The 14,932-nt window shown below is 32.6% G+C and overlaps 1 protein-coding gene across 2 annotated transcripts in view; it reads right to left on the bottom strand.

The window, feature by feature from the left end:
- Positions 1-14,932, bottom strand: part of WDR36 (WD repeat domain 36) — a 55,821-nt gene that overhangs the window by 35,078 nt on the left and 5,811 nt on the right. For both annotated transcript variants that reach the window (XM_031968395.1, XM_031968400.1), the window contains exons 3-9: positions 10,707-10,807; positions 8,960-9,077; positions 6,119-6,251; positions 4,889-4,943; positions 3,685-3,817; positions 3,171-3,346; positions 67-187 (exon numbers count right to left, since the gene is read on the bottom strand). In XM_031968395.1, the coding sequence (XP_031824255.1) occupies positions 67-187; positions 3,171-3,346; positions 3,685-3,817; positions 4,889-4,943; positions 6,119-6,251; positions 8,960-9,077; positions 10,707-10,807 (837 nt within the window). The remainder of the gene's footprint in view (positions 1-66; positions 188-3,170; positions 3,347-3,684; positions 3,818-4,888; positions 4,944-6,118; positions 6,252-8,959; positions 9,078-10,706; positions 10,808-14,932) is intronic.

Genomic DNA, 14,932 nt, shown 5'->3' with positions numbered 1-14,932 from the left:
ATAAATACTTATTGAAGTATTGAATTAAGTGAATAACTGAAGTTATACAATATGAAATACTCTTACTTGCACTAAGAATTTGCTGTCCATTTTGTCCATAGTATCTAATTTTAGTTAAAGGAGCACTATGACCCATTCTAAATTTCAAAAGCCGAGCTTCACCTGCAGTACCATCAAATATCCAAATCTGAGAGAGAAAAAAAGACAAGAAATCAACAACTTAGTTTTCTGGAAGACTGGTTACCACAAATTGAAATTACAGAAGGCTGGCTAAAGATGGGGATTACAGAATTTCTAGAGTTCAAAGGGTCCCCTATGTTCAACCCATCACTTTTTAAATATGACTAAAAAGGCAGTAATCTGGCTTTTGTCTGAATCCATTCCACCTTGAAACAGCTAATTGTTGGAAAGAATTCCAGACGTAAAACCTGTATTTTTGCCTGTGGGTTAATACAGAACAAGTCTATCTTTGGTATGACAGACCTTCAAATGCTTGAAGACATCAATTGTATCTCCAGATCTTCTTCTCTAGGATAAACATCTTCAGATTCTTAAATTACCTCATACAGCAGACTTAATTCCCTTAAATAGTATGGTTACTCTCTTCTGTGTGCTCTCTATTTTGCTGTTGGTCAGATATCTGACTCTTCATGAAGCCACAGACTTATAGCATGCCGTTCTTTTATATGCCATGATCTCCCAAAGTCTGTCCAAATTCATGTTAGTTACTTCTATCTCATCCTGTACTGTCCTCTTCAAACTTACCCAATATCAAAGTCTTTTACAATGTTTCTCATTTTCTCATTATGTGGTCACATTGTTAAAGCTTCAACTTTAGTACCTGACTTTTCAGTTAATAGTCTGAATTAGTTTTTTTAAGTGTTGACTATTTGATGTCCTTGCTGTCCAAGGAACTATCAAAAGTCTTCTCCAGCTCCATAATTTGACAGTGTCACTTCTGCACAAGAATATAAAATCTGACAATGCTTCCATTTCTTCTGCTTCTATTTGCCAAGTAATAGGACCAGTTGCTAATATCTAATTTTTTGTGATATTAAGTTTCAAGTCAGCTTTTGGACACTCCCTCTTTCACACTCATCAAGAGGCTTCTAAATTCATTACTTTCTGCCATCAGAGTGATATTATCTACATATTTGAAACTGTTGATATTTTTCCTGGCACTTTAATTCCATCCATTGTTAAGGACCATGCCTAAGTGAAGGGGCAGGTCAATTCTCCGAGAGCCTCCACAGCTGTGAATCATAACACTTGAAGGAGTAGCAAAGAAGCCTTTACTTACACAAGTATTCCTTGTGGATTGGGAATGAAATAAATTAGAGGCATGAGGGATGAGGAGAGAGGTCAGAGAAGGCAACTGCCTCTCAGTCTCCTTGTATCATCATCATCATCTTCATCATCATCATCATCCTCATCATCCTCTCACATTAAGAGATCCATTCTACAGGTCTGAGTTAGACCTCCAGCAGCCACTGGCAGGTGGCTCCTGTATCACAACAATCCAGTAGGCATTTTCATATGATGTACTTGGCATATTAGTTAGTGACAATATACAGTAGCCTTATCTTACTGTTTTTCTAATCTTAAACCAGTAGTTTCTCCATTTGTAGTTCTACCTGTTGCTTCTTCACTTCTATACAAGTTTGCTAGAAGACAAGTAAATTAATTTGGTACTGCCATCTCTGAGGACCTGCCACATTTGTTGTGAACCAAACATTCAAAAATTTTAGCATAGTCAGTGAAGCAGATGTTTTTCTGGGCTTTCTCCATAATCCATAATGATGGCAATTTGGTCACTAATTCCTCTGTCTCTTCAAAAAATAGCCTGCTTGTCTGGTAATACTCAATTTAAGTAATGTTGAAGTCTACCCTGCAGAATGTTAAATGTAATCTTGCTGGCTTGTGAAGTGAATGCAACTGTTTGGTAAACTGATCATTTTTGGCAATGGGATCTTTAGGAATGGAACCTAAAGTGATCTTTTCAAATCGAGTGTTCCAAATTTGCACTTTAAATGTACCATCTATTAGGATATTAAATAATACAGCTGGAATTCTACCACCTCCACTAGCCTTATATTGCCAATGTTTCTACAGGCCCACCTGACTTGTATCGCCAGGATGTCTAGCTCTAGGATCAATTACCTCACCATCATGATTACTGATTAACATCTATCTTGTATAGTTCTGCATATTTTTGCCATCTCTTCTTCAATTCTTCTGCTCCTGTTAAATCCATACTCTTTTTATTTTTTTATCATGCCCAATTTTACATGGAACATTTTCTTGAAGATTACTTTTATAGCCCAGGTTTTGGGATATAATTGATTATTTATCAATTAGTAAATTTAAGAAAAAATGCATTATTGATCTTTATGGCATTTGAATTTCCTATCAGCTTTGTCCCAAACCCTTCATTAGTACTATAGTTACTTCTTGCCTTCTGCTTTTCCCCAGTAGAGGGGCAGCTAGGTGGGACAGCAGATAGAACTGAGTAAGAAGTTTCAAACACAAGCACAGTTCAGAGAAATAGAGAAAGGAAATGATGAAAAGCAATTTCATAGAATCCTGTGTTGTATGAACTAATGCAAAGTGAAATAAACCAAACCAGAAAAATTTAAAGCAATAACACAAAAAATGTAAAGAGAAACAAACTTTGAAATTAATATATGCAATCAAAACAACAGTCTTCAAAAACACCTGAAAATACTCTAGAGTTGTGACACTTCTTCAAACACAAGATGGAAAAAGGAACGTATATACATTTTTAGATTCGGCTACTGGGTGGATTAATTTTGATTGTGTTAAACTCTTCACTCCAGGCTCCTTTGTATTTTTACTTAGGAAGAAGGTAAAGTTAATTAAAAATTTAATAATGATGATGATGATGATGATGATGATGATGATGTCTTAAAGAACCAATGTAATATTTTAAATTCACACAAGGGAAGTTCAACTATTAAACTAAAAATAAGACAAGCAGAAATGCTTTGAAATTCAAGTAGAATTATATATTTAAAGCAAGTGATATGAAGTAGAATTCATAGTTTCATTTTCAGTCATATTCAGAGGAAGAGGGCATGTTTTGATATATGTATGAAAATTCTTATCTCGTTATAAGTAAATAAAACTATTTTAAAAAAAAGAAATCCTACCCTCAGGGCATTGTCAGCACCATTAGTAACAAGAAGTGGCTCTCCATGGAGAAATGTTAAACCAGCAATTGCAGTGGAATGGGCATTTCTCATTTGATTGATTAGTTTTCTTTCTTCCAGGTCCCAGAGACTGATATGACCAAGTGGGCTACCAGATGCCATTACTGGATGTCCATCTACATATAAAAACAAAACAACAACATAAAATATAATTAAGTATTATATATCTCCTTAAAAACTCCTTAAAATTAAAATATATGAAATGTCAAACTCAAAAGAATTCAACCGTTAACAGAAATAAACTGCAAGTATATATTTAATAGATGATGAAACTAAAAAATTGCAGATATTTTTATGATGATCCCTGCTCTTTTGTGAACTGCTACAAATTCTTTTATGATGATCCCTGCTCTTTTGTGAACTGCTACATTATATAGATATAAGAAAACATCATTTAGAAAATTTCCTTATTATCAAATATGTATAAGAACTTTTTCTAAAGGATAAAATATACCTGTGCGGAAAGAAAGTGAAGTGACGGGACCCCAATCCTGGCGAAACTTCATCAGCGTTTCATCAAATTTAATGTTGTGGATAATAATCTGACCAGATACAAGTCCAATTGCAATGACATCTATTGCAGGTGCCTGAAAATTAAATAAGTAACCCCCCCCCCAAAAAAAAGTGATTCTTTTTAAAATCCAAATATATTTATTCCAATACATTTATATAATTATATATTTATTTTAACAGTACTACCTTGTGATCTCCACTCCCCTACCCTAAGTTATCAAAAAATTTCATAATATCTATTTCTTTGTGTTTAAACAACAGAAAGTTAGCTAAGAGGAAGCTTAAAGTTGATTCTTGCCTAATCCCTAAATTAGAGAATTTATCTATAATGTGCTACACTTCTTTCTAGGCAAACTTATGTAGATAATTATAGACAACAGATACAGAAAAGCATATATCCAGCAGTGGTTTGGGTATAAATGTATACAAAAGAAATAAGTTACTAAAACTGGGCCAGACAGTTTATCTGATTTCTGTAGAAGGTATTCCAAAAATCATCTTTTCAAAGTTTTTCAACATAAAGGAAAATAGTTCTTTCCAGGGTAAGCTTAAAACAGATGAAGGGTTAGACCTCATGATTCAAAACAACCACTGATTCAATGATGTTGATATCATTACTTTTGTACTAGTAATAATTTTTCTCAAACAACATTAAGTTACTATCCAAAAAAGGCCCAACACCATACAGTGCTACAAGGAAATTAATATAGGAAAACGACAGTTTCACAGATCACAATACAATTCTCAATTTAATGCTTGTAGATCAAGGAACTGTTTAAAAAAAAAAAAGAATTTAATTGATATCTTTTATTTTAAAACTGTATTCATTTCCAAATATATCCCCCTCTCTCAACTCCTAATTTATTAAGCCATTACTTGTAATAAAAGGTAGAAAAACTAGTTCAGCAAAACTAATATATCATCTTCACAAGCAGAATTTCATAACCATAACTGGCCATTAAGACTAGTTTCTTTTCATTTTAATTATTTTAAAATTTCCAAAGCACTCTTTTTTCATTCCAGCAGTCATAGGCATCAAAGTAACAAATGAACTATTCTTCTACCTTTTAAAATCTACAGAGATGCTGCTCAAAATATAGAAAAGCACATATTTAACACTTGTTTCTTAACAGTAAAAATCTAACCTGTTGGAGAGCTGTCACTGCAAGATTCCATCCTGGAAATGTATATAGAAGTTTGCTATAAGGGGGGGAAAAAACTACTTAAAAAACTAATTTTGATGGACAAATACCATATACTTAGAAAACATGAAAGCACACTCCTTCAGAAAATCCAAAGTTAAGGTCTAGCACAGTGCCTTACACTCAGCAAGTACTTCATAAACGTGTTGAATTGATTAAATGCAAATTAAATTTAAAAGTAGGGCAAAAACACAAACAAGAATTGTAAAGAATATTCTTTTTAAGAATACAACTATAAGTTTTTTTCTCCTTTTAGCTACCAAACAGCATGAAATAAAGCACAGGTACAAACAAAAAAATATATCATAAAAATATCACTCCTTACTTCTGATCATTCAAATTAGTGAAATCATGCTACATATAGTCATTTAAAAATAAGTATATTATGCAAACTGATTTCAACATATTAACATGTACATATTCATTAGCTAACACAACCTATCTAAAAGTATTATGCTAGCTATACTAAAGCATTAAACATTTGTTTTAGTCATTGTTATCATCTTAGAATTAAGAAAGGCTTTAAGGGGCAGCTAGATTGCTCAGTGGAGCACCAGCCCTGAAGTCAGGAAAACTCAAGTTCAAATTTAGCCTCAGACACTTAACACTTCTAGTTGTGTGACCTTGAGCAAGTCACTTAACATCAATTGTCTCAGCAAAAAAAAAAAAAAGGGGGGGGGTTAAGAGAAAGATTTTGAGAAGCAGTCACTTAAATATCCAAGAGATAATGCTTTTTTTCCCCCTTTTTCTTATCAACCTTCAATAAACTTGTAAGAAAGTATGCAATTTAAAAATAAATTTTGTGTTCTTAGAAATGCTTAAAAATATTGCAATAATGAGTTTGTTACTATTACTGAGGAAATATGTGATTTAACATTTCTCATGTTCATATTCTATTTTTCTTATTCCTCAGTTTACTCAAAGGTCATCCAAAAAACTCACCTGTCTTTCACATTTGACTGTAGAGCCATAAAAACAAATCAAAGTCAGCTGCATGGATGTATAAGAGAATTTCAAAATATTTTTCACTAGAAAATTACCAAGACAGATTTCTCTAGATTTTATGAAATGCAATTAAATATTGGTTAAGATAACTAGCTGCTAATAAGTAGAGCACAAACTGAAATGTGTGGAGAGAAGCATCTAATTAGAACTAATTAGAAATATGCTTACTTGGATTTAATATTCCATAATTGGAGGCTTCCCTGCTCACTCCCGAGGAGAATTTTGTTCAAGTAGGTACTTGGATGCAAAATGGTAGAAATTTTAAAAACAGCCTTATCAAAAGTCAACTGTAGGTACTTTTCTGCAAATAAAGGAACAGTTTAAGAAACAATGCAAATAATTTCAGCATGCAGTAATGCTTCCAAATATCTAATACTAAGAATAAGTACGTTTTAAAATTTAGATTTGTTATAAATTAACTTGTAAAAATACTACAAAAGAAACATGGTTAAAATAGAAGCAATGAATACAAAAATTATTATGAAAAATTATTCTCAAATAGAAAAGAAAAAATTTGATATTGATATATAACTCATTTAGAGATAGGAAATAGAAGAGATTATGAAAAACACTTCTTAGATGGGGAAATACAATAACAAATCTGATTTTACTGTTATATGTGTCTTTATTTAGAAGCCTAGTGAATTCTCTAAGCATACAAATGATGCTGAGGTATTCCAGATAATAATTAAATTAATGGGAATCAAGTCAACAAGGATTTATTGTGATTATAACAAAAAATGACAAAGGCAAAAACAAAAAAATTCAATAATCTTCCAGTCCATGTTCTTGAGAAACTCAGTTTAGTAGGGTAAGTTAACATGCCAATAACTATATACTGACAAGATAAATTAAAGATAATCATGGGGGAAAGCACCAGCATTCAGAAGAATCAGAAGTTCATGATTTTAGCTTGGAGCTAAAGGAAGACAGGAGATAAGGATGAAGGAATTTCATGTATAGTTAACAATAAGTAAAAATGCAAAGTCAAAGGTAATAATCCCACAAGAATTGCACATATTTTTAAACTCTTTCAATGTACTAATCAATCATGAAGAACTTTCCTCTAATTTTTCTTTCTTAAAAAAAAAATACTATTTGTTTTGTGGGATAGGCTATAGGAGAAAAGAGAACAGAATGGAGGAAATTATAGTAATATAAAAATAGCAATAAAAATTTACTACAAGGGGAGAAAAAGTAAATACATATTCAGGAGATGGATGGTCATTCAGGAAATAGCTAGGAAAGATCAGTGTCACTAGATCTCAGAGTAGTTGGGGAAAAAGTTGAAGAAAAGACCACATTATGAAGGTATTCAAGTGCCACATAGAAGACTTTATATCTGAACCTGGCAGTGACAGGAAATTACTGGAGTTTATTGAATGAGAAAGAATAACTGGGTCAGAACTGTGCTTTAAAAAAAAAACACTTAAATACCCACTGTATATAAAAAGTTACACAAAACATATTTCCAAAATGAAGTTAAAAAAAAAAAAAAAGCTCCAATTTGCTCTCAGAGCTCATTAGTTTTCTTTCTGAAGGTGGATAGCATTTTTTGTTGTGAGTCTTTTGGAACTGTTCTGCATCATTGTATTGATCAGAGAAGCTAAAATTTTTTACAGCTGATTACTGTTATAATATTGTTACTGAATATAATCTTCTCCTAATTCTAATCATTTATTAGTGCATCAGTTTATAGTAATCTTTCCAGGTTTTTCTGACACACTTCAGTACTGAACTCAGTAAGATCAGTTTGAGAGAGGGGGCTGACGTCCTGGAGTGAGCAAAGATTTGAAGAAGGGAAACTAACTGGAAGACTACTCCAATAAATAGTCTAGGTGTGAGGTGATAAGGACCTGTACCAGTGATGGCAATGTTGGGAGGTTGGGGGTGGGGGTTTTAAAAGGTAAGTTACAAAAGGAAGGATCAATAGAACTTAAAAGTTAACTATTGGATGTGGAAGGTGAGAAAAAGGGCTCAATTATACCCAGGTTGTGAGCTAGGGGACTAGGAAGATGATGGTGATAAGGAAGTGGTGGGGAGGCAGTTTGAGAAAGATAAATAATTACTTCATTTGAGGGCATGTTGAGTTTAACATGTCTATGGAACAACCAGTTTCACATGTTCTAGAGGTATTTGGAAATGCAAGACTAGAATAGGTTAGGCAAAAGGTTAAGGCTGGATAAAGAGATCCAAAAATCATCTTCAAAGAAATAATACTAAATCAATTGGAGCTGATGAAATCACCAAATGAAATATAATAGTTGCCTTGACCTTTAAAAAGGTTATTTTAAGACAAATTTCTTTACCCCAATAAGTAGCAAACTTTCAGTAAGAAAGTCTGTCTTGTCAGTATATGAGATCCAAGAAGTGATACAATGTGAAAATGTAAAAGCTTGAGAAGGATTCAGGTAATTTATGGATGATGAAGCTATGAATCATTAAGGGAAGTAGAAGTATTCGAGACTTCAATCTCAAAACTTCTGAGGTTGACTTGACTATTTCCAAAAATGTTCTTTGGTGGCCACTATCAAAAATAAAATATCAATGGAAATGGATGTAGGTTTGACCCAGAATAACATTTTTGTTGTCATATAAAAATGATGGCTATAGTCACTGTAAATATACAGAGTTTATTTCCAAAGTATCTTATATTAGAACTCTGTAGGTATCTAAACTTTAAAAACAACTCTTATTTTATAACTATGTAGAGATGAGAAACTAACTATGGTTATCCCAAAAATTAAACTAAGATGTAACAATTTACAAACCCAGGGAATGTGAACAAAACAAATAACATAAAAAAAAAAATAGACAAGTTATCAAAATTGTGATTTTTGGTTGCTTCTTGGAAATTTAATTAATGGAAACACAATGAAATAATTCTTTTATTATTAAAAAAAAAAGTACTTATTGCAGATGCTAATAACTCTACAGGAAAGATTAGCAACTTAAAAATTTATTTTCTCCCATCCTGAACTAAATATATTGCATAATGTATATTCTTACCTTCTGAATATATATGCCAAATAATGAGAATACTGTCTATATCAATAGAGATGACATGATCCCCAAAGGGCTGTAAGAGATGAATTTCTGCATTGTGACCCCTGAAGGTATGTGCTACCTATAACATTAAAAGTTCAAAATACTTCAATTAGTATAGTAATATATAGTACAGTATATACTAATAATATAGTACTAATGTTAGAAAATATAAAAACATCCTCACTACTTATATTTCTTATAATTAAATTCTTTGTATAGTAATAACAAATGACAGATGGTAGAGCTCTTTCTTAAAAATCCTATTTTCATACATCATGTACAAGTTATCTTGAATTTTCAGACTGTCAATTAAATACAAAGCCAAAATGAACCAGTCTTTAACTTCAATGAGTTTACAATCCATATCAGAGAGCATGCACATCTTTAGATATATAGGAAATGAGTAATTTGGAAACTACTGCAATGATTCAGGTGAAAGTTGATAAGGGCCTGAACCAGAACCAGAAAGGCAGTCATGTTAGGAAAAAGAGGAGGAGATGGATGACAAGAAAAAAGATTTGGAAACTGATGGTGAGATGAGTTATTATGAGAACTTGAGAATGATAACAAAATTGTAAACTTAAGATATTGAAAGGATGATGGTATCCTCAGCAGGAAGAGGGAAATGAGTAAAAATGTTGGTTTTGGGGGGAAAGAGTAAGATACAGCGAGATACAGAGGTGATACTTAAAGTTATCTAAGCTGATATGGTCCCCAGGAGACAGAATATATTAAGGGTAGCCCAGGGCAGTCTTGGGAGTATGAATGATAATGATACAGCAAAGGACACTCAGAAAAAATGGTGAGAAAGAGAGGAGAATGAAGAGTAAATCACTGGACAGGTCTTATCAAGCTGAAAAGATTTCAGGTATAAGCCTAGGGACACACTAGAAGATGGTCTTACAGCAGGGGTTCTTAAATTGGGATCTGTAAACTTGGTTTTTTAAAATATATTTTGATAATTTTAATATAATTGATTTCCCTTATAATGCTATATATTTTATGTATTTAAAAAGAACAGGTCCATAGGCTGCCAAAGAGATACAAGACACAATAAAAGTTAAAAACACCTATTCATCTCATAAGCCTGGTTAATAAAAGGTATTGATTTTAGAGTAGCTCTAGAAACTCATTAAGTCATGAGAAATCCACAAAAACTTATTGGGCACCTGTTTATAGTTGATTTATAACATTAAGTGAGAAAGTATAGAAAGATATGATATATATACAATAACACATCGAAATTGCAAGGAGTTATGTTATTTGTTATCCAAAGCACTGGGGACCGGAGGTAGAAGCAAAGTCTTCCTATTGGATTTAAAATTAACTTTAAAGGCATGCTTAGTTTAACAGTGAGAACCTTGTTAAAAAGTAGAGACCATAAAATAGCTTTAGTATTTATAAAGTTAGCAGAATAATCCACATTGCCACTTCTCTTTTTCTCATTATTAACACATTATATACCTACGGCACCATCTTCCATTCTAAACTAGTGAAGTGATAATATAGGATAGGATCTGCCCAAGAATGAGGAAGATGGGTAATTTTGCTTCCTCCCAAGTCTACCAAGGTGAAATATAGCAAGGTTCTCAAGAAGCTGACAGAAGTAACAAAGTGTACTCATTATGTTTTCTCCCTTAGAATTCACTATATGAAATAACAAATATTATGAAATAGGCAAATTAAAATTTTCCAGAATAATACAAACCTCTTTGTTTCGGGAAAATGCAGAGAAAACATTCCCATATGCAGCAAAGACCAGCCTCCCATCAGCTGCCAAACAAGTGATATCCTGAGGTACAGAATTGCCTAGGAAGGAACAAACAAGAAATCCCCAAGTTTTAATATAAAATAAGAAAATATTTTAACTTGTGGTATTAACATGCTTTACTAGATATGGGGACAAGCATCTGCAGTCCCTACTGTCTGGGTGATTGAGGCTTTTACTTTGGAGTCCTGAGTTATAGCAGAGTTAAAGCCAATTTGGTGTTCATCCTAAATGTAGCCTATATACATACATGATGGAACCCCTTTTCTCCCTATTAAGGAGTTCTATCTTCTTGATTCAGTTGAGCACACTTCAGTCTTTGACATATTAGCTACTGCTCCAAACTTTGTGTAATCCAAAAATTTAATAAACATGAGCCTCATATCTTTGTCTAAACCAGTGATTAAAATATTGGCTTTGACATTGCTAAGAACAAATCCCTGTTGTACTCCAAAGAACTTTGGAAGAGTAGAAAGCACTCTGGCTCATAAATCAAAGATGAAAATGAGCAAATCCTTTAAATTTCCTAGAATATATGACAAGACCATCAAATTAGTTAGAATGGACTTCAGAGATTATCTAATCTACAGCCTTCATTGGTAGCAGGAAGAGGATGAAGAGGTTAAGTGACTTGTCTGACACCCCACTGGCTTTAAGAGACAGAGACAGAATTAAGTATCTCAAGCTATATGTAGTTACAGCTCTGGATTTCTGATAAATCCATTAACTAGCACTCTTCGGTTCCAGTTGTTCATTTATATAATTAAAAAAAAACTATATGCTGGCCATCTTATTCACAATACCACTCAAAATTTCATTAAACATTTAAATGAACTTCAGATACTAAATGTCTACATTTATCAAAGTGCTTGAGGCACTCTGATGGAGTGAGGAATCTTGGATTTTATATCAGAAGACCTGAATTGAGATCTTACCTCATTAAGCGATATGACCTCCAGACTCATTTTAATGAGTCTCGCTTTATCCTTTAAAGCTAGGGATAAAAACACTTGGTGTACCTAACCCAAAGAGTTATTTAAAAAGAGCATATGAGATGACACATACAAAGTACTTTGTAAAGTATTTTATGTTTGCCATTATTATTTATGGTATTCAACTGATTTTCCAACTGTTGACTAACTTGTTAGTTAAAGGAAGGGCTGAAGGTGGTTGATTCTTATCTTGTTACATTTTCTCCAGCAGGAACACTTTTCAAACTAGCAAAGATTTAAACAATTTAAAAAGTGAACTAAAACTCAAGAGAAGATGGAAAAGATGCCTTTAAAATGTGTCTGCATTTGAAATTTATGTTTTAAATACTGGAAAATTATAACTTAGGGTGACTTTAGCAACAACTTATACCCTTAGATATGGTTTTATTTAATCTTCTCATCTATGTTGTCTTCAGTTTTCTTTATACATTGCTTGTCTGAGTTTTTGAAGTTTTCTTTCTGGAGAAAATTTAAGGGAAAAAAGAACTGAGCCATCTTTCTCTCCTTCCCTTTACTACTTACTTATATCACCACCACCACCAGCAGCCATCATCTATATAGACCTTGAGATTTGCAAAGTACTTTAAATTTACTAACTCAGTTATCTTCACAACAGTGAAGACCATACTGTTATCATTTCCATTTTAAAGATGAGGAAACTGTGTCTAAAGGGAGTTTAGGTGACTTGCCCAAGGGTACACAGTAAATTTAAGAGGTAGGATTTTAACTCCAATCTTACTTAAGGTGTCATGCTGCCTACTATTCATGAGTCATTTAACATCTCTGGCTTTCACTATCCATGTCTAAAAAAGTAAATTGGAATGAAAGATCTGGTTGTGCCTGACAGTTTTAAATCATGACATAATGAAGACTTTTCTCTGTCAATTATGTTCCCCAAAGCATTTTGATTATCAATTTTAAAAAATATCTTGCTAATAAACGAAGCTTAAGCTTTCCACATTGAGAATTCCAAAACTTCCTGCCTCAAGACTCCTGTCACCATTATGCCTAACCCTATCAATTGAGGACATCATTTTATATTTCATTGGAAAAAAAAAATCATTTGCCAAGAGCTCCCACTTGTCCCCTCTTCTCATCTCAAGCCAGTTATCTTCCTAATTATTTTAACCTTCATTTTCATAATCAGATGAAAAAGAGGACCCACTTTGATCTTATCTGATATAAAGTATAAGAGTATAAGTCTATATCTCATTTTTGCTATACTGTTTTCTAGTCAAATAGTGGAGCTTCCTCCCAGAACTGGAGCTTTGTGTTTATCAAACACTAGATTACTGTGATTATTTACTACTATGTCCTGTGTACTTAATCTACTTCACTGACCCACCACTCTATTTCTTAGCCAGAACAATATACTTTTGATGATTATAACTTTATTTACAGTTTGAGATCTTATATAGTTAGTCCATCTTCCTTTGCGGGTTTTTTTTTTTTTTTTGTTATTAATTCTCTTGATATTATTGATCTTTTATTCTTCCAGATGACTGTTATTTTTTCTAGCTCTGTAAAATAATTTTTTGGAGGTCTGATTGTTATGGCACTGAATTAAATGGATTAATTTTGGGAAAAGAGTCATTTTTATTACATTGGCTTGACCTGCTCATGAGTAACTTAATATTTTTCCAGTTAGATATGACTTTATTTGCGTGAAAAGTATTTTGTAATTGTGTTCATATAATTACTAGATTTGTCCTGGCAGGTATATTCCCAAGTAATTTATATCATCTACTGTTATTTTATATGAAAATTCTTTATTTTTTACTGCTGAACTTTGTTGAGAATATGCAGAAATGCCAATGATTAATGTGGCTTGATTTTATATGCTGCAAGTTTGTTAAAGTTTTAATTATTTCAATTAGTTTTTTAGTGGATTCCCTAAGTACACCATCATATCTGAAAAAAGTGAGTTTTATTTCCTCATTCTCATTTTAATTCCTTCAATTTCTTTTTCTTCTTTTATTACTATAACTAACATTACTACTACAATATTGAACAAGAGTGACAATATGGGCCTCCTTGCTTTATCCTTGATCTTATTGAAAAGGCTTATAGTTTATCTCCATTCAGATAATACTTGCTGATGGTTTTAGATAAATACTACTTTTCATTTTAAGGAAAGCTCCACTTATTCCTATGCTCTCTAGTGTTTTTTAATAGAAATAAGTGCTGTATTTTTTTCCTAAAACTTTTTCTGTACCTTTTGACATAATCATGATTTGTTTTGATTTTCTTATTGATATGGTCAATTATTCCCAATACTGAATCAACCCTGTATTCCTGATATACATCCTACCTGCTCATAATGTTTAATCGTTGGGATATATTGTATAATTGCCCTGCTATTATTTTTTTCAAAATTTTTGCACTAATATTCATTAAGAAAATTGGTCTAATTTTCTGTTTTAGCTCTTCCCATTTTAGGTATAATCACCATATGTCATAAAATGATTTGCTTAGGAATTCCTTCTCTATTGCTCCAAATAGTTTATATAATATTGGAATTAATTTCATTTTGAATGTTTGGTAGAATTCATTTGTAAACTCATCTGGCCTTGGGGATATTTTTCTTATAAGCATTTATTATTGATGGCTTATTTTATTTCTTTTTCTAAGATAGGGTTATGTACTTTGTTTCCTCTTCTGTCAATCTGGGCAATTTATATTTTTGTAAATATTCATCAATTTTGCTTAGACTGTCAGATTTGTGTTATTGTCTTCATTTTCAAAGATGACCAAAATGCTGTCACTGTGTTAGAATTGCGTTACAGTGTATCCAACTATGGTTGAGACTAATAGGAGCTTGGAATGCTCTGCCATAGGTAGGACACAAATAGTCCACATGAACCCTAATTTTGCATATTTCATGTTTCCTTTGAGCTAATTCAATTCTGCTTTGCTCACAGAGGACAGCACCTTCTCTGATGAGGGCACACCATGCAGGGCAGTCCTGTGCCAGTGTCTCCCATGTCATACAATTGATCCTAAAGTTGTACGAGAGACCTTGAGAGTGTCCTTGTATCGCTTTTTCTGACCACCTTGTGAGCACTTGTCCTGTGTGAGTTGTCCATAAAATACTCTTTTTTTGCAGGCATATATTTGTCATTAGAACAATGTGACCAGCTCAACAGTTGTGCTCTTTGCAGTAGAGTTGGATGT

Source organism: Sarcophilus harrisii, chromosome 1, assembly GCF_902635505.1.
Source record: "Sarcophilus harrisii chromosome 1, mSarHar1.11, whole genome shotgun sequence".
NCBI classification, from domain to species: Eukaryota; Metazoa; Chordata; class Mammalia; order Dasyuromorphia; family Dasyuridae; genus Sarcophilus; species Sarcophilus harrisii.
Note: the sequence above shows the minus strand (reverse complement) of the source record. Positions and strands in the feature narration are given on the sequence as shown.